The sequence below is a fragment of the Peromyscus californicus genome, unplaced genomic scaffold, assembly GCF_007827085.1.
Source record: "Peromyscus californicus insignis strain IS unplaced genomic scaffold, ASM782708v3 Scaffold_18__1_contigs__length_77618521, whole genome shotgun sequence".
NCBI classification, from domain to species: Eukaryota; Metazoa; Chordata; class Mammalia; order Rodentia; family Cricetidae; genus Peromyscus; species Peromyscus californicus.
The window spans coordinates 54,735,073-54,759,654 of record NW_026294480.1 but is presented as its reverse complement, the minus strand read 5'-3'; the positions used below and the strand labels follow the sequence as shown (position 1 = coordinate 54,759,654).

General features: G+C 37.7%; 1 protein-coding gene across 1 annotated transcript in view; it reads right to left on the bottom strand.

Annotated features, from left to right (window-relative positions):
- Positions 1-24,582, bottom strand: part of Fcho2 (FCH and mu domain containing endocytic adaptor 2) — a 100,770-nt gene that overhangs the window by 34,882 nt on the left and 41,306 nt on the right. The window contains 7 exon segments of the mRNA XM_052743461.1: positions 879-1,054; positions 1,318-1,375; positions 7,326-7,350; positions 8,019-8,091; positions 8,920-8,964; positions 22,456-22,552; positions 24,041-24,139. Coding sequence (XP_052599421.1) covers positions 879-1,054; positions 1,318-1,375; positions 7,326-7,350; positions 8,019-8,091; positions 8,920-8,964; positions 22,456-22,552; positions 24,041-24,139 — 573 coding nt within the window.

Sequence of the window (24,582 nt, the reverse complement as noted above, 5' to 3'; positions counted from 1 at the left end):
TAAACTAAGCTGGAGAGATGGCTCAACAGTTGGGTGCACTGGGTGCTTTTCCAGAGGACCCAGATTCAGTTCCCAGCACCCACATGGCGGCTCACAACTGTCTGACTCCCCTTCTGCCTTCCTTGGACCTTCATACACACGGCACACAGACATACATGCAAGCAAATAGTCACACACTGAACAGCTTTGGGAAATAAAAAGTGTGGGGGAGGGGGAGTTGGGGATTCGGCTCAGTGATACAGCACTTGCCTAGCAAGCACAAAGCCTGGGTTCAGTGCTCAGCTCTAGGAGGGTGGGAGGGGGACTGGACACACACACCCCATGGGACAAAATAAAACTCACATACATAAAATTAAAATCAAACAAATCCTTTTTTAAAAAGCACAAAACAGTCAGGTAGTGGTGGCACACACCTTTAATCCCAGCACTAAGGAGGCAGAGGCAGGTGCATCTCTGGGTTCAAGGGCAGCCTGGTCTACAAAGAGAGTTCCAGGACAGCTAGGACTACACAGAGAATCCTGTCTCAAAATAATTTCCCAACCAATGTACTTAGCTGTTCACTGTTTTAGATTTTGAAATTTTTTTTAAAACTTATTTACTATTCTTCAAATTAACCATGGTGCAGTATCTCAGCAGGTTAAAAAAAAAAGTATCTGCCACACACACAAGCACGACAACCTGAACCCATGTAAAGATAAAGTGAGAGAACTGAGTGCACGAAATTGTCCTGACCGCCACACATACCCTATGGCACATGTACACACCCCCTCTACACACATCACACACATACACAAGTACACAGTAACAAAATATTTTAAAAATCCACCAGTTGTAGGCTTCAACGTCCAGGGCAAACTGGCTTTTGTTGAGATACTTACAGACACTGCTGGGGACAGTGTTATGTTCCCTATGGACACTTTCAGTTCATCCAAGGAAGCCATTGTGTGGTGCAGGTTATTTGGGTGCACAGGCTTGATCTCTATCCGGTACCTCTTTGGTTCTTCATCTTCCGAGTCAGAATCACTGGATGAGTAGAAGTGGTTCTCTTTGGTATGTGGGTCTGAGTTAAAGAATGCGGTTTCTAACTGATCTTGAATAGTTGTTTTCCATACATGTACAAGAAGAAGAGAGCCTTCTAAGAGTAAGATATATGGACAGGAATAAAACTATAGCTTTAATTAACAAAGCATGGAAAACAAAGAAGTCATATTTCAGCTAATTAAAAATAAAAAAAAACGCTTTAAGCAGTATGCTAACTTTAGAGCTATGCGTATGTCAACACAATCCACAAAGAATACCCAGATCACAAAAGGATATCATTCTGATTTGCTTCTGGTTTAATACTATAACCTTCTTCATCTACATCAGGAATATTCTAGGAAAAAATTGTAAAGAGTTAATATAATGACAACACCAATATTCAGACACTAAAGATTAACAAACAATTATAGTCTAAAATACTACTGAGAGCCAGGTAGGAGGCAGAGGCAGGTGGATCTCTGTGAGTTCAGGACAGATAGCGCTACACAGTCAAACACTTTCTTGAAAAATGAATGAATGGAAGGAAGGAAGGAAGGAAGGAAGGAAGGAAGGAAGGAAGGAAGGAAGGAAGGAAGAAGAGGGGGAAGGGAAGAAGGGAGGGAGGGAGAAACAGAACTAAATCGTTTTAGCAAATACCAAGTGATTAACAAAACTATTAATACTGTGGAAAATTACATCTCTTTAGTTATTAATTAGCTTCAAGTCATATTCCATGTCTCAAAAATCTGAAGAGACCCCTGCAACATGCAACAGGAGAATCACAACTCTCATCACTTCAGGGCAAGAAACTGACAAGGTGGGGTACAAGAGATGGTTCAGTGGTTAAGAGCACATACTGTTTGGCTAGAGGACCCCAATTTGTTTCCCAACATCCACATCAGGTAGCTTACAACTTCCTCTAACTCCAACTCAAGAGGATCTGATACCTCAGCCTCTACATCTGAGGGCACCTGCATATACACGCATGTGTTCCCCCTGTAGATATATGCACACACACAAAATTTTAAAAATGAATCTTTAAAAAAAGGGAAATAGTCAAGGTGAAAACCCATTTAGAATGCTCAAGATCTACATTTCTGTTAAAATCAGGAATAAGTAACTTTTAAAAACCCATGGCCAGGCTAAATATTCTCTCAATGCCGTAGGAAGCTATATGGAAATACAAGATTCAGTACCTCTTTAAAGTAGATTAAAGTCCTGCCTAGCCAATGAACTATCTAAGATGGTGAATCACTATTAAAAAAATAATAATAAAAATAAAAAAAATCACCATGTGCATCCAGATGAGAGACAACAAAACCCAGTGACTCTAAGTCTGATCAAGAGAACAGAACTAAGGACCAATGTATAGGACACAGCCAAGTGAGACAATCCACTATGCGAACGCAGACAGTACAGTCCAGGCGACAGGAAACTACAAACCAGTTAGTCTCTTCAATAACTAACTAGAAAGCTAAACAGAGAGATGGTGGAGGGGGAGATGGGACTGCTCATGAAGACAGACTAGACACCCCAACAAACTCAAACAAATTGTAATGAAGCATTAGAAGATAATAATAAAACTATATATAGGCTGAAAAGCCATTTTCTAGGAGGCTGCTTCTGACTCTATCTGCAGATAATAACTATGAAGTGTGATGAAAATATATAAAAGCTATCTGAAGGCAGTGAAGAGTAGCCCAGGACAACCACTAAAAAGCTCTAAACGATACGTCTGAAATTTCAGAACAGTTTAAAAAGACTCGCACTCCTGAGTTTACTGCAGTGCTATTTCCAATAGGCAGACATGGGAATAACCCCGGAGCCCATCAGCAGATGGTGAGTAAATAAAATACAATACACAGACACAGTGGAGCATCATTCGGCCACAAGCTCAAAAACAATGACTCTTATCATGTGCACCTACAGGGAACAGGCTGAAGGAAATTCTGTTACATGGTTTAGCAGATATAGAAAGACAAATATTTCATACTTTGATTTATGTGTAGAAGCTAAAAAAAAGTATGAGGAGTTCGAGGCCAGCCTGGTCTACAGAGCGAGATCCAGGAAAGGCACAAAGCTACACAGAGAAACCCTGTCTCGAAAAACAAAACAAAACAAAACAAAAAAAAAGGTATGAGGATTATGCCAATGATTCTGATCTGATCTTATACAATGTAAACACACACTAAAAATATCAAGCGATGTCTTAAGTGTGTATGATTATTTTATCAACTAAAAATATATTTCAAAAAATTTTAATGAAATATATTGTTTTTAACTGATAAGTGAAAAAACACATTTCTACTATAATTAATTAAAGAGATTGGAAGAACAAATAAACGATATACTTGATCCAACTATATGGTGTCTATAAAAAGGTCAACTAAAATATGAATATGTTGAAAGAAAGGAATAGAAAAAAATACAATTCACAAAAATAAGAAAGGCTGAAGTGGCTATTTTAATATTAGATTTCAGAAATAAAATTACTAATCATAAAGAATAATCGTCTATACAAAAACCTGTATCTGGGTTGGGGATTTAGCTCAGTGGTAGAGTGCTTGCCTAGCTAGCGCAAGGCCCTGGGTTCGATCCTCAGCTCAAAAAAAAAAAAAAAAAAAAAAAAAAAACCTGTATCTATTCTTCGCAGAAAGTTTATTTCTAACAGCACAAAACAAGAAAAAAACAAAATATCATATAAACAAACTTCGGTACCACTGAGCAGCAGAAAGAAATGAATTTATCATGCCTACAACAACCTGGACGAACCTCCCGAGAACTGGCTAGAGTGAAAAGCCAATCTGTAAAGGTTACTATGTAGTCCCCTTTCTATAACTGTACTCGTTGGATTGTTTTTTAAAAAGGCATGAGGTTGGAGAAATGGACCAGTGGTTAAGAGCATCTCCTGCTCTTCTAGAGGACCCGGGTTTGGTGTCCAGTGGCTCACTACCATCTGCAGCTCCAGCTCCAAGAGGGCATCAGAAGCCCTCTTCTGACATCTGCAGACATCCACACACACAGGGCCAACACAGACAAATACACACATATTAAAAAACAACAACAAACTGAGTCAGTTACTTAAGTTCTTCAAATGCTGGAACTACTCAGAATGTTAATATTAATAAAAACATACAGATTACACTACATATCTTCATTCAACCCATGGTTTCTATACTAGGGCTTTCACTATTGGAATAAAGTATTTTGTCAATAACAATATGAAGAACAGAAGAGATAACTTCAACATTTAAAAAATATAGCTATGGTAGTAGTGCTTTCTTAAAAAAAAGAAAAAACCCACTGTGGCCAGGTGTGGCAGCACACACCTTTGATCCCAGCACCCAGGCAGGAGATCTCTGAGTTCAAGTTTGTAGTTCACAAACTACAGAGTGAGTTTCAGGACAGTCAGGGCTATGTACAGAGACCCCGTCTCAAATAAATAAAATAAAATAAATAGAAGATAAGGCCATAAATAGCTCGTCGTAAATAACAATAACTGGCCATAAACAAAATGAAGCAACAAAAAATAAGTATCCTTTCCTGCTGATAAGGGCAATCATCCTGCCCAAAGTAACCAACCACAGTTACTTTTTGACATGTTTTATTTCTGAAACTCATCCTTTTGAGATATTTTATTTTTGAAACAGCAATCACTTAAGAGACCACACTTAGTTTTACTAAGTTCTTTCTATATGGACAGATACAGATATAGATCAACCTAATTCTTTATAAAATCTGCCTATATAAATAATTTATCTAACCAGTTCTTATTTGATGAATATTTTGGTGCTCCAGTATTCTGCTAATATATTTTCTTAATAAAAAGTCTGAAAAGTAAAAACGAGTATCTTTCCCCCTTTTCAGTTTCTATACATGCACATACCTCAATCAAGAGGGTATGTGTATATACTGTAGATAGATACAGATTTTATGTGAATATAGTCACAATAGTAAACAGAGCATAAAGTTATTAGCTTAAAAATAATGTGTACTTATTTGGGGAGATACTGCCAAATTATCCAGAAAACAGATTGCCCCAATTTATATTAATGTATATGCAGTGGCATGTGTGTATCAACATTTCTGCCAATATTGAGACTTCCATATGTCTGTTTCATTTTGCATCATCTCTAAGTAACATTCATTATTGTTATTCACTTCTTATATTTCTCTTGAAGAAAATTGCTTGTTTCTATCTTATATCCTTTCTTGCTAACCAACTGCTTAATTACCAAGCTGACTTATATAAAATTATCAAAGTTCCTTTGTTGCTGGTATCCTTTAATATGCACTACCAATATGGTGATACAAAACTCCTTACCTATTTTTTCTAACTTAAAAAATTATTCATTTCTACAGTCAAATTTACAAATCTCTTTTTCTATGGCATTAGAACATCATGTTCTCTTTAGCCTTTTCCTATATTTTTGGTTGTGAGCCTAGCCTCTCTCCAGCCCTTTTAGCCTTTTCCTAAAGCCCTGATAATTATATGTAAAGTCTAAAATTGAATAATGATCATTATGTCACTTAGCTGAAAGAATTAAAAAGTTAGGAGAATATACATATATACATATATATACACACATATATAATACTTAAGATAGTAAAGAGCCTAATTAAAATTTGCAACCATCAAATGCTATAAATAATTTCAAAATAAATACATGATGAGAGCTATAGTAAATACCAAACACATCTGCTAACTTCAAAAATCAGTTAAGCTTCTCTGATGACTTTTCACTTAATTTTCACATAGATTTTCAAAAGATCAGTTTTATTTGTGTGTGTGTGTGTGTGTGTGTGTGTGTGTGTGTGTGTGTGTGTGTGTGCCTGCATGAGTTTATGTGTACCATGTGTGTGCAGATGGAAGAGGAGGCCTGAGGGCATTGGATACCCTAGAACTGGAGTTACAGACAGTTGTGAGTTGCCAGAAGTGAGAGGTAGGAACCAAATTCTGGTCTTTTGCAAGAGCAGTACATGCTCTGAAACACTGAGCTATCTCTCCAGCCTCAATTTTCAAATTAAGTTATTAATAAACCACAACTTCTTACTTGAAAGCTGAAATAGAAAATAAAAATACTAGTTTATCTAAATTACATAAGACCGTGTTTTTTCAAAATACTTTCACTTCTTTATTTGTTACACAACATTATTTAAGATTAAAATGTTTCAAAGCAAAAAAAGAAACCCAAACAAACAAACAAAAAACCCAGAATATCCAAACTCCTACCCTAGTCAACACAATCTGTTTACACATTACTTACATCATTTGGTAAATCTATTCTTGCACTAGACCCACTGGGAACTCAATTTATTATCTACTTGAATTATTTATAAAAATCACATTTAACCAAGAAATAGAAACAAACCTTAGAAACACAAACACACACACACACACACACACACACACACACACACATACACACACACAAAGGGTAACCATAGTTGTTGCTATAGTTTCTAAAATGATGTCTTAAATGAAAACCAAATACATGAACAGGTAAAACTATCTTTTAAGCTGCGTGTCGGTGGCGCACGCCTTTAATCCCAGCACTTGGAAGGCAGAGGCAGGTAGATCTCTGAGTTTGAGGCCAGCCTGGTCTACAGAGTGAGTTCCAGGACAGCCAGGGCTCCTACGCAGAGAAACCTTGTCTAAAAAGGAAGAAAAAAAAAAAAAAAAGACTACTTTAAAAAAAAACAACTAAAATAATAAACGTTTCTCACTTTTTTAAAGATTTATTTATATATTATGTATACAACATTCTGCCTCCAAGTATGCCTACATGCCAGAAAAGGGCACCAGATCTCATTATAGATGACTGTGAGCCACCATGTGGTTGCTGGGAATTGAACTCAGGAACTCAGGACCTGTGGAAGAGGAGCCAGTGCTTTTAACCTCTGAACCATCTCTCCAGCTCCCAAGGCTTCTCATTTTTTTTTTTTGTTGTTTGTTTGTTTTTTGAGACAGGGTTTCTCTGTGTAGCTTTGCGCCTTTCCTGAAACTCGCTTTGTAGATGCAGATTTTTTAAATCTCTCATTTCCCAAGAACACTTTATTGATATGGTGCCACTCTAATTTTAAAAGTAAAATTATACATTTCTCAAAGACAGTGAGAAGTATTTTCAATTTAACAGAAAAGTATACTGCAATGTAAAACTGGGATATACCTTTAAAATTATTTTAGCAGCAAATTATTACATGGTACTTTTCTTTAAAGACAGGTTTAAAAAAAGTCAAATACGATTTTTTTCTAATGAAAATACCTACTTTAAATTGCCTGTAATAAAATCAAAATTACTTACAAGTGAATCTGCATCAGGACATTCACTGTTTAAAAAACAAAAAAAAAGATGAAGCATTATAAGATTCAATTGTTAGAACTATCTGCTAATTATATCATATTTAGAATATCTATCTTGGTATTTAAATATAGCTTTTGTTTGAATTCTACAAAAATATTTTGAGAAATCAAGTCATGAAGATTAAAATAATATTAATTTAACTTAAAATTCAAAGGTGGACCTTCTCACCTCAAAAATCACTGTAAAAACATGAACAGCTCCCATACATCTAAAATGCTTGTGGCTGGCTGTCCTTGTTTTCCAGGAATGCATTCATCAGTGTGATCAGCAAAGCTGTCTGTTCTACAGGGCTTTCTAGCAGTGCTTACATTTTTAAACTTTACTGGGGACGGCGGGGGTCCACAGGACAATCTGCAGGACTGGCTTCTGTTTTTCTACATGCGGGTCCTAAGCACATCAGCTTTTGTCGATAATGTCTTCCAATTGTAAGGTAGTAAGTCAGAAAAAGTTAATGCTATGAACTAAAACCAGAAAAACTGGCAAATCTAGTCTTTCAGAAGGGTTTTTTCTTTTTCTTCCAGTTTGCCATATACTTTGAATATTTTCAAAAAGATCTTTTCTTTTCAAAACCAAAACCATTCTTAATCACTTAGAAACAATGAAAAGGATTTGGGCAATACTTAAAATACTTACACAGACTCTGCATCCTTTTCCTTTTTAATTATTCCAGGCAAAGCAAACGTCTTTCTTTTCCTTGGTTTTATGCCTTTAACATAAATGTACATTGTAAAAGAAATGTCTGTTCTTTTAAGGATATAAAACACAAAAACTCAAGACAAATTTTTTCGTGACAAGCAAATTTTGGATGAAAGAAATAAAAGTCTTTCCAGGAGTGGTGGTGTACACCTGTCATCTAAGCACTCTAGAAGCTGGAGCAGAAGAGTTTTAAGACTGTTACCAGCCCAGGATACCTGGCAAAATGCTTTTCCCCCAAAATCCTAATAAACGAATGAATGGAGAATCAATGAATGAGCAAAGAACCAACATAAAAAGCATCAATTAGTAAAGCCTACAACTTGTATCATTCAGAGTCTGTTTCAACTTTTATGTAATGCAGTATGGTTCATTAAAGGATTATAGAATATTCACTTAAAGAAATTCTCTTTTCTTCGAATGGTAAATACTCCCTTGCAACTTCAGTTAAATGAGCATATGAAGATATATTAAAACTTAAAAAAAAAATTTGCACACGCCTTTAATCCCAGCACCTGGGAGGCAGAGGCAGGTGGATCTCTGTGAGTTCAAGGCCAGCCTGGTCTACAGAACAAGTTCCAGGACAGAAAGGCTATTACACAGAAGAGGAGAAAAAGTATGTAATTCATTGCATGTATTTTCAAAAGTATTATCTTGGGCTATGGGTACGTCTCACTAGTAGAATACAAGTAAGCCCTGGGTTCAGTATCCAAGAGCATTAAATATATGTATTTTAACACTGTGCCAGCATCAATGGATAGCAGCAGTCCCTTTCTATCTGCTCACCAAGCAGAAGACACTAGTTCCCACAGAGTCAGTATATTACAAGTAGTCAACTTACCTTCCACTGCACTAGCAGGGTCACACTCTTCAAACTCAATAAGGCCTGGGTTAGAGAAGAAAACACTTGCTTCAAAAAATAATTACCAGACAAACTGTTTTAACTTTGAAACTTTAATTTGAAATATTTAATTATGTATTTATTGATGCTATGTGTGCCTATCTGAAGCGTGAGTGCGGGCACACATGTGGAAGTTGGGGGTTCTTTCTATTTTGCTGAGGAAGGGTCTCCGTGTATCTGCTGTACTTTGTGCTCCAGGCTGGCTTGAGAGCATACCGATGCACACCACTGCATAAGCTTTCTTACGTGGGTTCCAGGGATAGAACTCAGGCCGTCAGGCGTGGGCTGCAGATGCTTCTAGCTGCTGAGCCAGCTTACCAGCTCTCTAAGTCAGGCTATAATGTGCTCCAGTGCTGTTAGAACAGCGAGTATTGTGCTGTTCCCGTACAGTGTATGTGAAAGAGTGAGAGAACTGCAGGTACATGCAGAGGTCAGAAGAACTGGTTCTTCCACTCTGGTTCCAAGGATCAAACTCAGGCTGCCAGGCTTGTACAATAGTATTTTTACCTGCTGAGCCCTCTCACTGGGCCTCGGGAACAATGTTTTTAAATATTTATTTTTATTTTGTGTGAGTACCTGCATGTGTGGATATATACCACACACATGTCTGGTGCCTGAGAAAGCCAGAAGAGGGTGTCAGATCCCCCTGGAATTGGAGTTACAAACAGTTGTGAGCTGCCATTTAGGTGCTGGAAACCAAATTCAGGTCATCTGAAAGAGCAGCAAGTGTTCATAACTGTTGAGCCATTTCTCTCAGCCCCTCAGTAATAATTCTTAATTAAATAATCCTAACTGAAAAAAAAGAAAGAAAAAGAAAAAGAAAAAAGTAAGGGCTGGAAAAATGGTTCAACATGTAAAGATGCTTGCCACCAAGCCTGACCACCTGTGTTGGATCCCTAGGAACCACAAGGTTGGTAGAAATCATGGAGGGAGGGAGGGAGGGAGGGAGGGGGGAGGGGGATAGGGAAGGGGAGGGGGAGAGAGAGAACCGACTTCTGTGAGTTTTCCTGTGACCTCCACAAGCACCCCCTTGGGTGCACACCCCCACCGACACACACCTAAATGAATGTGAATTGAAAGTTAACAACGGAGACTGCTCTACTACTACAATCATTTACTGACAACTCTTTCTAGGTCATCCCACAGAGCACAGGCAGTTTCGGCTTTTCAGCACCCTGCAGCACAGTTAGTGGAGAAAACAAGCACCAAGAGGCAGGTGCTGAATCCCTGGCTGTGCTCATGGGAAAGCAGAAGAAAGCAGGAAACAGCACTGGGGGACAAGCTGGGCACCTCATCTGTCCCATTCTTTAGTCTATCAACTCCTAGAGTTACGCTTAGCAAATACTAGGTCTTCAGTTGCATAAATAATTACATCCTCATTAAGTGGTCACCTTAGGATCAAAAATCCAGATCTCTAATTGTATTAGAAGGCCAAGATATTTTAAGTGCAGTTTACAGGCAATGGAAAGATTTTTGTTTGTTTGAGGCAGGGTTTTAACTATGTAGCTCTGGCTGAGCTGAAACTCACTATGTAGACCAGGCTGGCCTTGAACTCAAGAGATTCACCTGCTTCTGCTTACCAAATGATGGGATTAAAGGTATATGCACCACCACACCTCACCTAATGGAAATATTTTTAATGTGAAAAGCACGTTCGTTCATGCACATAACCTGGCAAAGTGGTCTGAAAGAAAAATTAATTAAGTGCTACTAAGAGGGATGGATATGCTGCAGAACAAGAAACAATAAGGTAAACTCAGACAGAAAGTAATTAAAATAGCTCTAAAATGACAGAACTGCAGACTAGCTTTACATGTCATAGAATAAGGAATGTTTCATATATGAAGTAACAAATGGTTTAGGTGACAGTAAAAGAAACGAAAGGTTTGAATTATTCTGCTTCTAACATATTCCAGTTAAACATCACACTAAGAATCATCTCTCCCTAGAGCATCATGTTAGCTGTCATTTATAATACTTAGGGTTATAAAAGTCCAGCATACTTTATAAATATTTAATTTATGACTAACAATTGACATAGCCTTCATTATTAAGAAATTTATGGGCTGGTGAGGTGGCTCAGAGGTTAAGAGCACTGGCTGCTCTTCCAGATGTCTTGAGTTCAGTTCCCGACAACCACAAGGTGGCTCACAACCATCTGTAATGAAATCTGGTGCCCTCTTCTGGCCTGCAGACATACATGCAGGCAGAACACAGTATACATAATAAATAAATAAACCTTAAAAAAAAAAAAAGAACTTTATAAATAGTGACTGACTTAAAGAGACAGTGACAGGTTTCCTTCCTTGTTCTTCTGAGATGTTACACTTAACTATGTGCTAACTGATGACCAGAGTTCTTGTTGGTGACTTAATACAAAATCTTTCTCTAAAAACATAAGACTAAATGTTCCCTCTCCCTTATTTTTTTGGTTCTTGTTTCTCTTCAAATCAGATGGCCACTGCTTCTGCTTATTCCCAGAATAACTAAAATAGTCCACAAAAGGAGCTGATAAAGTCCTAACCAATTAATTACCAGTATCTTCAGTTCTACATCATTATTCTGTAACATGTGACTAAGAAAGGTTTATCACTTATACTCAAAACAGCCTTAAAAGGTCAAACAATTTAAGGAGATTATGTAAACCCACACTACAGATCCGGAACTGGGCAATCACTTAGAATCTTTTAGAGATCTGCTAACATTACAATGAGATGAAAACAGACAGGAAGATAATAAGGTAAGGAACTAACGCATGCACATCACACAATCAGCAGCTCTTTTGGCCTATAAATTACAAAGAGTGACGTCGGTCTCAGCGTCACCAGTCCACGTGTTACTGGCTTTCTTAAGTACTAGGAGAGCCTGAGAAAATACAGTGATATGTCACATAACTAAGGAAAAGTTTACTCAAACAAGGTAACCAGAGATGTGGTCACTCATAAATCCCCCACCACTATCCAACCCCTCATTTTACTCAGTAACTATGGAGGAATTTCTAAGGTACCAGCGGATTCCAGACCCAGGGAAGAAAGACACAGACAAAACAGCACCACCAAACGAATCAAACTGCGTAGATGCAATGTGTAGAGAAAAGGTCTCTAACTGGATGATTTTATGCAAGAAAATAACAAAGGCATCCTTTAAAAGTAAAATCAATTACTTTGTCACAAACTTTGACTAGACATATTATAGACATCTTGATCAATTTCCCCCTTTATCTTTTATACATACACAACCCAAAATCAATTCAAAATAAGATAGTGTCCAATGAAATTATTCAAAATGACATTTTTTTTAAGATTTATTTATTTATTATGTATACAGTGTTCTGTCTGCATGTATACCTGCAGGCCAGAAGAGGGCACCAGATCTCATTATAGATGGTTGTGAGCCTCCATGTGGTTGCTGGGAATTGAACTCAGAACCCCTGGAAGAGCAGTCAGTGCTCTTAACCTCTGAGCCATCTCTCCAGCCCCTCAAAATGACATTTTTGCAATATAAAATATGAAACCATAGAATACATACAAATGTTTATACTGAATACCATCCACATATACTTTTCCATTAAAAATAGAAATGCCAAGAGTTCCTAGCATAATGCATCAGACTCCTCATAAAACAATTAAATCATGCTCAGATTTTCCTGTTGCAAATGGCATGTATTCCTTCACATGGCTGGCTTTGTGTGCCTGGCTCAGTGCCAGCTGCCAGCTCAGCTAGGTGTCACTGCACAGCCTGACCCACCCCCAGCAGCGTGTCACTGGTGTCACTGCACAGTCTGACACCCTGGTAGAATGTCACTTCTGCAGCTCAGCTGGGTGCCACCTGGTAGCATGCCACTTCTGAGCTGTTTCACAAGAGGAGAGCTTATCCAGCCCCTCCCTCAGATGCCCTTCACTGCTGTTTAATCATAAGACAGTACTACAGCCAGAGTCAGAGTCTTAATTACTAGTTTGCTACAAATGGAATCTCAACTGCTTTAGACTCAATTAATTCTGTATGAAGATAAATAACTGCTCTTAGCAATTGGTTTTATGCATGGTCACAGGGCAATTTAGTTTACATAAAAGTAAAACCATGTGCTTCTGTCTCTTGATGTTCTCATCACACATTTTCTAAAAACGTCACTGTACATTCCAGAGAACACTCCCAAATGGCAATTCAAAGCAAAATATCTTAAATATGAGGTTTCAGTAGAAAGTAGAAATGAACTGTTTCTACAAAAAGCCATCGACCTAATGAATTCACCCAAACTAATTTGGATCAGAACTTTGAAGAAATATTATTACAAAAGGAAAAACAAAGGTATTAATCTTGAATCACCAAAATGTTTTGTTGAATGAGGTTGAATATCAAGTACGTGGCATATTTAACTAACAGTTCACACTGACCTGGTATTTAATCCTAAATCTGAAGCCATCAACAGCAAATTCACAACTGTCACATTAAAAACTGCCTTAAGGGGGGCTGGAGAGAAGCTCAGCAGAAGATCACTTCATGTTCTTGCATAGACCTGGGTTCAGTTCCTACCACCCTTGTGGTGGCTTACAACCACCTGTTATTCCAATTCCAGTACATCTGATTGCATATAAAATAAAATAAATATTAAGGTTCTTCCATAAAAAATACAATAAAAAACTGACTCAAAACTCAGTATGTCATAGCTATCCAAATCAAGTACAATTCTACAAATTCCCAACTAAAGAATACCTGATTCAAATTAGTTCAAATTAGAACCAAGGCAAAACACACAGTACCTGCAACCACACACTCTAATGAAGTCTAGTGAAGGAGTGTGTGTGTGTGTGTGTGTGTGTGTGTGTGTGTGTGTGTGTGTGTCTGTGTGTGTGTGTGTCTGTGTAGCTTTGGAGCCTGTCCTGGATCTCATTTTGTAGACCAGGCTGGACTCGAACTCACAAAGATTCCAATTTTTAGAATGGTCAAAAGATCTGAAATTCTTAGACAAGAAAAATTATAAATGGTCAAAACATTTAAAAATGTGCCATATTAGTTCTTTGGGAAATGCAGATCATAAATTCTACTAGATAATCCCTCTATTCAAATTCAACACAAAACTAAGAACTGATATCAACAAAGTAGAACCTAAGTGCCTCACTAGTCAGACTACAAAATGCTGTGGACACAGAGTTTGATAAAATGGATAAAATGGAATCTGAGTTGTTCACGGTAAAATATTTCCAATTATTCAACATATTTCGAAAGTTTACAGCAAAATGTTAGAGAAAACTTATGCTCAATATACATTTTCAAGCAACTTCTCTCTTGCCTCCAAAGTCCCGTCTCCAGCTGTCTTAATGGGTCTCTGAGCGGAGATGATGCCAGAGCTGGGGTGATGCCGAGCTCAGCACAGTCTTCTCTCTCTGGGAAATGCCCCTTCTTCAGGCAGGGGAGGCACAGCCATATTTGTAACACAGGACCTAGCCAGAACTGACTGAACTAAAAGATTACCTGACCCAACCTGAACCAATCATAGGATTTCTCAAAAAAACTTGGAAAAGAAAAGCAAACAAACGAAACCCTTGAACTCACTGACTCTAAGTCATGGGTGCAACTAAGAAACGAGGAGCATCACCAAGACATCGCTGAGCTCCCTTTATTTCATGGACTTATGGAAACAAAGAAAACAAGAAACCATGGACCTAGAGACATCTCACTTTCTTACTCCTGCTATGGGTTTCCTTTTGAAGCCTTGCCACATGCCTTAGCTTGAATCATTGAGATACCTCAGTTTCCTTCCAATAAACTACCTTTTAAGTTCAAACTGGCTTAAGTTAACTTCTTTTACAGACCATAAAAAGAACTAGAACCTTCTTCTTGCTACTCTACACACAACTTTTAATCAAGCCGTATGCAATGGTACATGTCTGAATTCCAGCCTTAAGGAAGCAAAGTCAGGCAAAACTAGGAAACTATGAGACCCCCACCCACCCACCCAAGGAGGAGGAAGATGTGGAGGAGGAGGAGGAGGAGGAGGAGGAGGAGGAGGAGGAGGAGGAGGAGGAGAAAAAGGAGGAGAAGGAAGAGAGGGAGGAAGGCAAGCAGACAACCTGTCTGGCTGTAAAAATCAGCTTAGGAAAACAAGAACACTGCCAGGCAGTGGTGGCACTCACCTTTAATCCTGGCATTAAGGAGGCCAGTCTGGTCTACAGAGTGAGTTCTAGGACACAGTGAAACCCTGTCTCAACGCTACCCCCCCCCCCCCAAAAAAAAAAAAGAAAGAGAAAAGGCAAAGAAAAAACACAAAACTTTTTCTGTAATTTTTTTCTCTTATCTTAAAAGCAATTTTTTGCCAGGTGTTGGAGGTGCACTCCTTTAGTGCCAGCACTCAGGAAGCAAAGGCAGGCACAACTCTGCATTCCAGGCCAGCCTGGTCTACAGAGTGAATTCCACGACAGCCAGAGCTGTACAGAGAAACCCTGTCTCGAAAAACAACAACAACAAAAAGCAAGTTTTAAAAACCTGGGTTATGAAAGATATAAATCTAATTGTTCTTCTAGTTCTGATTCTGTCGTGAATCTTTTGTGGTAGCTAAGTGCATAAAATATATTTAGTACTCAGGGTAAAATTTAGTATAAAGCGCCACATTTTTCCATTCCAAATATCTATTCTAAATATAGAAGCTCACAGAGTTGTACAAACTTGGGGTCTGGTTAATTTGGGTGTGGTAAATTTTTATTTATTTGTAAATATTTTTATAGTAAATTTATAAAATTTAAAAGAAGTCTAGGTAGCGTCATGGATAGTAAGTTCTCTAGGTTTGGTATTTTATCAAATCTTCAAGGAGGCCTAGAAAGATGACCAATAAATAGGTTGTATTTTTCAACAAGTTTTTGTTTTACATTATAATTTTCAGTATGTTTAATACAGAAGCTGAAATAGTTCAGACAACTAAACTAACCCAGTGATTTCATGTAGGAAGTCTGATCAGAATCTCATTTTCTCCTTTTTCTTTATATCTACCCTTTCTCAGCTCATCCTAATTGTATCTTTACTTTCAAAGATCTGGATCTTTGACTTTGAAGTACTTTGGACTCTTCAGCTGGAAGCCAGAACCTACTTTGCATGAAATGAAAACAAAGATAAGTTTTTTAACAAAACCGTTATCTTTAAGCATTACACTGTGGCCTATTAACTTTTTATTTTTAAAGTTATTTATCCTATTGATTCTTATAACTGGCAGTTACTAAATTTTTATGAAAGCATACAGTAAAATTAACAGGAAGACTATAAAATAGGAAACAAAACTATGGATCTTAAATTGAGCATACTGGTGTGCCTATAATCCCAGCACTAGGAGAAGTGATGCAGAAGGCCTGAGTTTGAAACCCTGGGCTACTCAGCAAGTTCCAGACCAGCATCAACTGCGTAAATATCTTTTAGCAAACTAAATATATGAGAACAATTAAAGCTACTAGGATAAAGTCGGAATATAAATAGAGATCTAAATTAGAAAACACTTGTTTCTTCCTGACTCTTTCAGACGACAGGGTGCTGTGGTACTCAAAGCACCTAGTTATTATAATTCAAATTCCAGAGAAACCAGGCAGTACTAACTACACATAAAGGAATTTTTATGATTATCTCAAATACTACGGAAACATTTGAACACTCCCAAAATATTTGACTTACACAAGATACCTCAAAAAGACATGTTATATCTTGTAACAGAAAACTAACTAAAGATTATCTATTATCTCTGGCCTCTATAACAAACATCTCCCCCCAGAAAGATGTTTACGTATTAAGTATATACATTTAAAAATAACAGAGCCTCTGGTTTTCTCACTAAAATCTGTATCCCATAAAACTAAAACTAGCAAGGAAACTCATTAACCAGGGAGGCCCTTACAAACAGTAGAAATAACAGACATCAACAGACTAGACTGAGACTGAGACTACATGACTTCTTAGGTAATAAAATACTTTAAATATACGGATTTTATACAATTACATACAAAATTCGGAGTTTCTTGTTCTGAGAAACATCAATTCCCCGTCACTGTAAGGAGCCCTTGGACCCTCCGCTCAGGTGTTAAAAGACTGAACAAGACCAGGAAAGAGCTGTCCTTCCCCACTGAGAGCAACTGAAGCAGAGCAGTCACACTCACCCTTTCTACTCTCCACAGTCCTTTTCCACTCCAGTTCTGAAACACACCTATATGCACAGTATCAGCAGTCATCCTGAAAACCCTGCCTACTTCTGGGTTTAGATACCAAGAAAACTTATCTTCCCTCTTTCTAAAACTAAATTATAGGTATTTTCTACATGTTATAGTATACCTTGAGGCATTAAATGTCAATTTATAAAAAAATGATATCTACCACACTCACCATTTAATCAGCAATGTTTCAGCTTTTCAGAATACCATTAATTACTTGATAATGTCACATTACTATGCAAACTTCCCAATAGTCCCATGGGTCAGTCCCCACCGATGAGAGCTCTGGGACTTAACATCTCACGCTGGTAAAGATCAACCATAAACTACTGAACTACAATAGAGACAAGAAAGCACATGTGCTTGTGTGTCTACAATGTAAAAGGAACCACGCAAGGAGTCAAAGGCAACTGCTGGTAGAGCACTAGTCTAAACATCCAAACAACAGAGGGCAGCTTAGGAAACAACTTCCCAGGGAAAATGTATCAGTGGGTAGGCAGGAAAGAAAACGCGATGTCTGTCGGAAGGGTCTAGCAATTCCTGAGAACTGACCAAATGTTGAACTCATTGTGATGGTTAGTTTTGTCAACTTGCACAAACTATGGACAAATAGGGAAAGGGAACCTTGAGAAAATGGCTCTATCAGATGCCTGTAGGCAACTCTTGGGGCATTTTCATAATTAATGACTAATGTGGAAGAGCCTAGACCACTGTGGGCAGAGCCACTGTGTGGTGGTCCTGGTTATGTAAAAAAGCAAACCAAGTAAGCCGTGAGGAGCAAGCTGGGAGGCCCCGTTCCTTCATGGCCTCTGCTTCAATTCCTGCGTCCAGCCAGGCTCCTGTCTTGAGGTTCTTATGTGATGGACTATAAACTGTAATCTGAAATTAACTCTTTCTCCTCAAATTTTCTGTCAAGTGTTTTATCACAGTAACAGGAAGCAAACTAGGCTACCTATATGAAGTGAAATGAAAGGCATGTTTTCATAAGTTCCAACATACTTATGTTAAATAAATGGCTTTGGACTAGATTATTTTAAAATTCTCATTAAGTAATAAAATTCCACGAGTGCAATACAAACCAAATTATATAACATTTCCCTCTAGTTTATCTAATTACAAAACAAATCCTTCTGAATTGATGTTTCTGATCATTTAAATATTAATAACATGACTATGCCCTATAATTGAAACATACAATCAATTCCAGTTTTAGAAGGTTTTTTATCTGATAGTCTAATGTGCTTTGTACACTGACACTACAATGCAGAACTAAAACAGACAGGCCTAAGAACACCTTCCCTAAAATCACTACCCTAACGCTAGGCAAACCGAAGTTTGATTTTCCTCCCTGGCCTCTCAACTGACAGTCACTGACCTGTTGACGACTCCTTCCCAGCACTGCAGAGAACATCTACAATAGGAGCTGAAGAAGGTGAAGCCACACAGAAATAAGAAAGGGGTGAGGGAGAGTAAAACAAGTCCTAATGACAGCTGCTTCCTTGAATTCATTCCTGTCCTTCCAGGTTAAAAAGCCAAGGCATGGAATTTTGTATTTCAACTTGTTTAAACTGGCTTGTCAACATGTGGAAACAAAGACTCTATTCAACTAAGCCAGAGATGACAGCATCAGCATGAGTGCCAGGCCTCAAGACTGGCAGGAACTGCACGGAGCACTCTGTGAGAAGGGCTCTGAGATCCTCCTGAAGAAAACTACTACGGCCTAGCGGCAGTCTCTTCCATGATACACATGTCACATATCAGCCTGTCAGCCCCTGACTGAGTCTTTGGAAATGACATCAGCACAAGAAGCCCAGGAAGCCCAAATAGAATAGAGAAAACTTCCATCAGGGCCAGCACAGTATCACCAGGAGACTGGTCTACATAGTTAGTGCTAAGACAGTGACAGATACCCAATGAGACCGTCTCAACTCCTAACCCCAAAAAAGCTATCAAAAATGCCAATCAAAGCTAAGAATGGTAGAGCATGCCAATAATCGTAAAGGCCCCACTCCAGAGGCTGAAACAGAACTACCAGCATAAAACTTTAATGTTACAATTAGTCTCTGATTTAATGTTTGAAGAATGACACTTCAAGCTGATTTTTTGGATTCTTTCATTTTTACATACTATTCTGGATCACTTGTGACTTAAGGGAAAGTATTACTTATAAGTGAAGGTTAAGAGTTCAGCTCATTTTTTGGAGTATTTTAGATGATTGTAGATACACATATAGTTATAAAAAGTAGGGGCTGGAAAGATGGCTTAGTGGTTAAGAGCACTGACTGCTCTTCCAAAGGTCATGAATTCAGTTCCCAGCAACCACATGGTGGCTCACAAGCACCTGTAATGAGATCTGGCACCCTCTTCTGGCCTGCAGGGACACATGCAGGCAGAATGCTGTATACATAATAAAAATCTTAAAAAAACAAAACAAACAAAAAATATATATATATAAAAAACAAAAAAAAAAGGCTGGAGAGATGGCTCAGTGGTTAAGAGCACCGACTGCTCTTCCAGAGATTCTGAGTTCAATTCCCAGCAACCACAGGGTGGCTCACAACCACTTGTAATGAGATCTGGTGCCCTCTTCTGGCCTGCAGGGACACATGCAGGCAGAGTACTGCATACATAATAAATAAATAAATAAATACATAAATACATAAATGCATAAATACATAAATAAAAGTAATATAGGAAGGTCTTGGTACACCTTGCCCAATTTCTGACAATGATAACATTTGGAAAACTACAGTTTGACATAACTAGAATACAAAGATAATGATCTCTTCTCTACTTACGTATCTCACCATCCTCATTCTATCTTTAACAAGGTCTGTCCTGATTTTTTTCCAAATCTTGGAATCAAGAATTCTGTAATTGAAGCCAGGCAGTGGTGACACACGCCTTTAATCCTAGCACTCAGGAGGCAGAGGCAGGCAGATTCTCTGTGAATTTGAGGCCAGCCTGGTCTACAAAAAGTGAGTTCAGGACATCCAGGGCTGTTACACATTTGCCATATATTAACTTAGGCATATCTTTAGCTTCTCACTTCAACTATAAAACTGAAATATAGTACCTACTTCAGAGACCAAAGTATGTCTGCAAAGTGACTGTAACAGTACAGGGCACAGAATCTAGTGTTCATTAAGCAATAAGTGTAATTACTTAAGTGTCCACATAATGAAGATTTTCCTAAAAGTAAATTCACTCACTTCAGTCTAATCTTATTCATCATTCTATTTATAAACTATTTATAAATAAATAAAACCATTTTCAGCACACTACTTATAAACATAGAAATAAAAGATGAACAAGTAGGGTATGCTTTCACAAATACACAAAAAGGAGAAGTATGAAGTTTAGGGACATTTTTGATTAAAGGAGTAATATATAACCTCGCTCTTTTAGAGGGCATTTACTTCTCACATGAACAGAAAGATGTGAGGCAGGAAAGATGTGGAATGTATTACTCTCTAGAGTAGGGATGGATATAAACACAACTAAAGCAACAAAGAAAAACAAAGACATGTGTAGGAACTGGCAAGCAGATCAAGTTGGCCACAACGAAGATACTGGATCACACACACCAAATCCTCAAAGGCTTTGAATTCAAGTTCAGATTTTAACATATTTTGTGTATAACAAAAATTCAAAGATTTATGAGTAGCTTAATTGTGAGTTCTTAACTGCACAATCACACACACACATGCCATGTTGTAAAGGGAGCTGATAAGAAATATCTATCAAACCAGTGCAAGAAAACTGCAAATTAATCAGGCAGATAGAAAAAAACCACAAAGGTCTGAGGGAGAAATACCAATATAATTCAATTAGCAATATTTACAAATTAATGAGATTTGAGAAGAAACTTTAGATGACTCAGGCTTCAAGTCTTGCTTTTATGATATACTGAAGAAAACGGACTCTCAAACTTTTTTTTATTGTTTACTTATTTTTCTGAATTCCATACCACCGTTTAATTAAGTTGACTGAATTATTTTTACCTACATTCAATATCATAATATGCTCAATAAAAGCAGAATATGGGACCAGGCATAGTGGGGCACACCCCTCGTCCCTGCACTTGGGAAGCAGAGGCATTTGCAGAGGCAGTGGATCTCTGAGCTGGAGGCCAACTTGGTCTACATAGTGTTCCAGGACAGCTAGAGCTACATAATAGAGAGCCCCTGTCTCAAAAAACCAAAATAAATAAAAATTAAAACATAAAATACACCTTTAAAAAGAAAGTAGAATGTAGAAGTCAGGCATGGTAGCACACGCCGTTCATCCCAGCACTTAGGAAGCAGAGGTAGGAGGATCTCTTGAGTTTAAGGCCAGCACAGTCTACATACTGAGTTTCAGACAACAGGGTCACATAAGACCCTATCTTTCAAAACGAAAAAAGAAAAAAATAAATAAATAAAAGTGGAATTTAGAATCTGGGGTCATTTATTCACAAAATCTGAAAGCAAGACTCGCACATTCATTCATTGGTGTATTCTTAATGCTTAGCACAGTTAGCACTGAATAAAAACATTTCCTAGAAATGTATGTGAATGAGCCGGGCGGTGGTGGCGCAAGCCTTTGATCCCAGCACTCGGGAGGCAGAGCCAGGCGGATCTCTGTGAGTTCGAGGCCAGCCTGGGCTACCAAGTGAGTTCCAGGAGAGGCGCAAAGCTACACAGAGAAACCCTGTCTCGAAAAACCAAAAAAAAAAAAAAAAAAAAGAAATGTATGTGAATGAGAAAAGAAAAACCATTACATTTTAAGAAAGATCTATATTGGTCTCAGTGCTGAAGGGTCAGCATTTCCTCTCAACCTTTCTTTATTAAACAGGCCTTCTGTTTCAGTAGCTAACTCTCCTTTCAGAAATCCAAACAAATTGCAAACAGTTTCATTTAGTAAAAGTTATCTAACCATTTTAAGTATTTCAATCATTAACTACTAAAAGCTGTAACAAGAGCTGGAGAAATGGCTCAGTGGTGTTAGAGCACTTGCTGCTCTTGCAGAGGCCCTGCCTCAATTCCCAGCACCACATGGTGGCTCACACTCATTTACAGGCTAATTTCAGAGATCAAGACCCTCTTCTAGCCTCCTCCGGCACCAGGCATGCAACCAGTACCCACACAGACATGTCTCGTCAATACAAAACAAACAGGTGTGACTCATTTTTAGATTGCCTCCATTTTACAGTTTAAAAATGCTGTTCAGAGTAGATATGTGACATAAAGTTACAACTAAACAATAGCAATAATAAGGCAAATATTTGTTCTCTTGCAGTTTATCATCTTACCAGGTCTTTCTTTCCCTGTGCCTTTTGACTCAGCAAATTTTTGTATCAAACTTTCAATTGTAGTATTAGCCATATTATTTATAAATTCTTCATGAACCTATTAAAAAAACAAAGATTTTTTTCTTTTTCTTTTTTTAACTAACATTGTTACTTTACAAGCAATTTAAAACGTTACACCAGATATATTTCCCTCCCATGTTGGTTCCTAACTACGTTGGCAGATTTCTAGAGATCAACTTCTGCTTACCTTCTCCACTAGGACACTACTTTGTAGGCAGTTTAGTACTGCCACTTTTGATTATTTTAGAGTCAAAGTTCTTTTTTTTTTTTCTTCCTTTTTTTGGTTTTTCAAGATAGGGTTTCTCTGTAACAGTCCCAGCTGTCCTGGAACTCGCTTTGTAGACCAGGTTGGCCTTGAACTCACAGAGATCTGTCTGCCTCTGCCTCCTGAGTGCTGGGACTAGCCACCACTGCCTGGCTAATGTTTACATTTTAAATAGGAAGGGAAAAGAGTCTCCTCTCTCTCCTTATTTCAATACACCCCAGATTACCATTAAACACATTCTGAATACTTTCACATTTAAATTTTCTGATTACTGAAGTTGCTGTTCTAACCTTAAAATAGTAAAACTTGAAAAGAGAAATACTCAGAAGTTGGTAACATCCAATTTTAATGAAGAGGACTATATAGTTAATTCTTAGAAGTATGTAACTATTTAAAATAACCAGTTGTTTAATATATACTAACTATATGGTTAAATACATAGTAATACTGATAAATATACTTACATAGTAACTATATAATTACATAGTACTTAGTTACTTTAAAACAATTTAAATAGGGGCTAGAGAGATGGCTTAGTGGTTGTTCTTCCAGGACCCAAGTTCAATTCCCATCACCCACTGAAGAGGTTCACAGACACCAGTAGCTCCACTTCCAGGGGAAGCTGACGCTTCTAAACTCTAAGCACCTTCAGTCATATGTACATACCCACACACAATTAAAATAAATAAATAAATCTTAAAAAAAATAGTAAATTTCAGTTGGGCACTGGTGGCACATGCCTTTAATCCCAGTATTTGGGAGGCAGAGGTAGGCGGATCTCTGTGAGTTGGAGGCCAGCCTGGCCTACAGGACAGCCAGGGCTACACAGAGAAACCCTGTCTTAAAAAACCAAATACTGGGGCTGGAGAGATGGCTCAGAGGTTAAGAGCATTTCTTGCTCTTCCAAAGGTCCTGAGTTCAATTCCCAGCAACCACATGGTGGCTCACAACCATCTATAATGAGATCTGGTGCCTTCTTCTGGCCTGCAAGGAGGGATACGTGCAGACAGAACACTGTATACATAATAATAAATAAATAAATCTTAAAAAAAAAACAAATAATGACAATAATAACAACAAAAACAATGATAATAAATTATGCTTGGTGATCAATAAGACAATACATGTAAATACATATTCTTCATCCGAAATAATTCAGTATCATACGTATGATTTCCAAACAATGTGATAAGAGAATAAAGAGCTATAAATGAACATAAAAATTTCATAAGCCACTTCAACACAAAGCAAAAAATTTACCTGGCCTATTTGTAAATGAATTTCCTTTATAGCATTTGACAAGGATCCTATAATTTCCTTTATGTGAATGAGATGAGTTTCTTCAATATCTTGAAATTTCTGGGTTTGAAATATAAAAGTTTTGGTTATAAAATATACATACATACATACAAACATATACTCTGGAATTAAGAAAAGTTTTAGAAACTGTTTTAACATAGACAACTAAATAAATAAATTAGCACTATGTTTAAAATGCTTCTAGACAAATGGACCTAATAAAGTTAGCGTTTTGCTATCCCATTATCTTAGGCAAAAATAAACTTTTTCAGAGTTTGAAGCTATGACAAGTTAAACTCTACAATCAGGATTTTAAAACATTAGGAGATGCAGAAGATAAGAGTATTACAAAAGCCAGAGAGACTTTCCGAAACTAAAAACTGACGCTAATAGAGCAAAGCTTTCCATCTGATTCAGAAGTTTACCATCTCGCCAAAGATTCCCAACATGCCTGTCTAACTTTCCAAAAGTTAACAGTCTGATCAAAGAAACTTGGGGAAGCC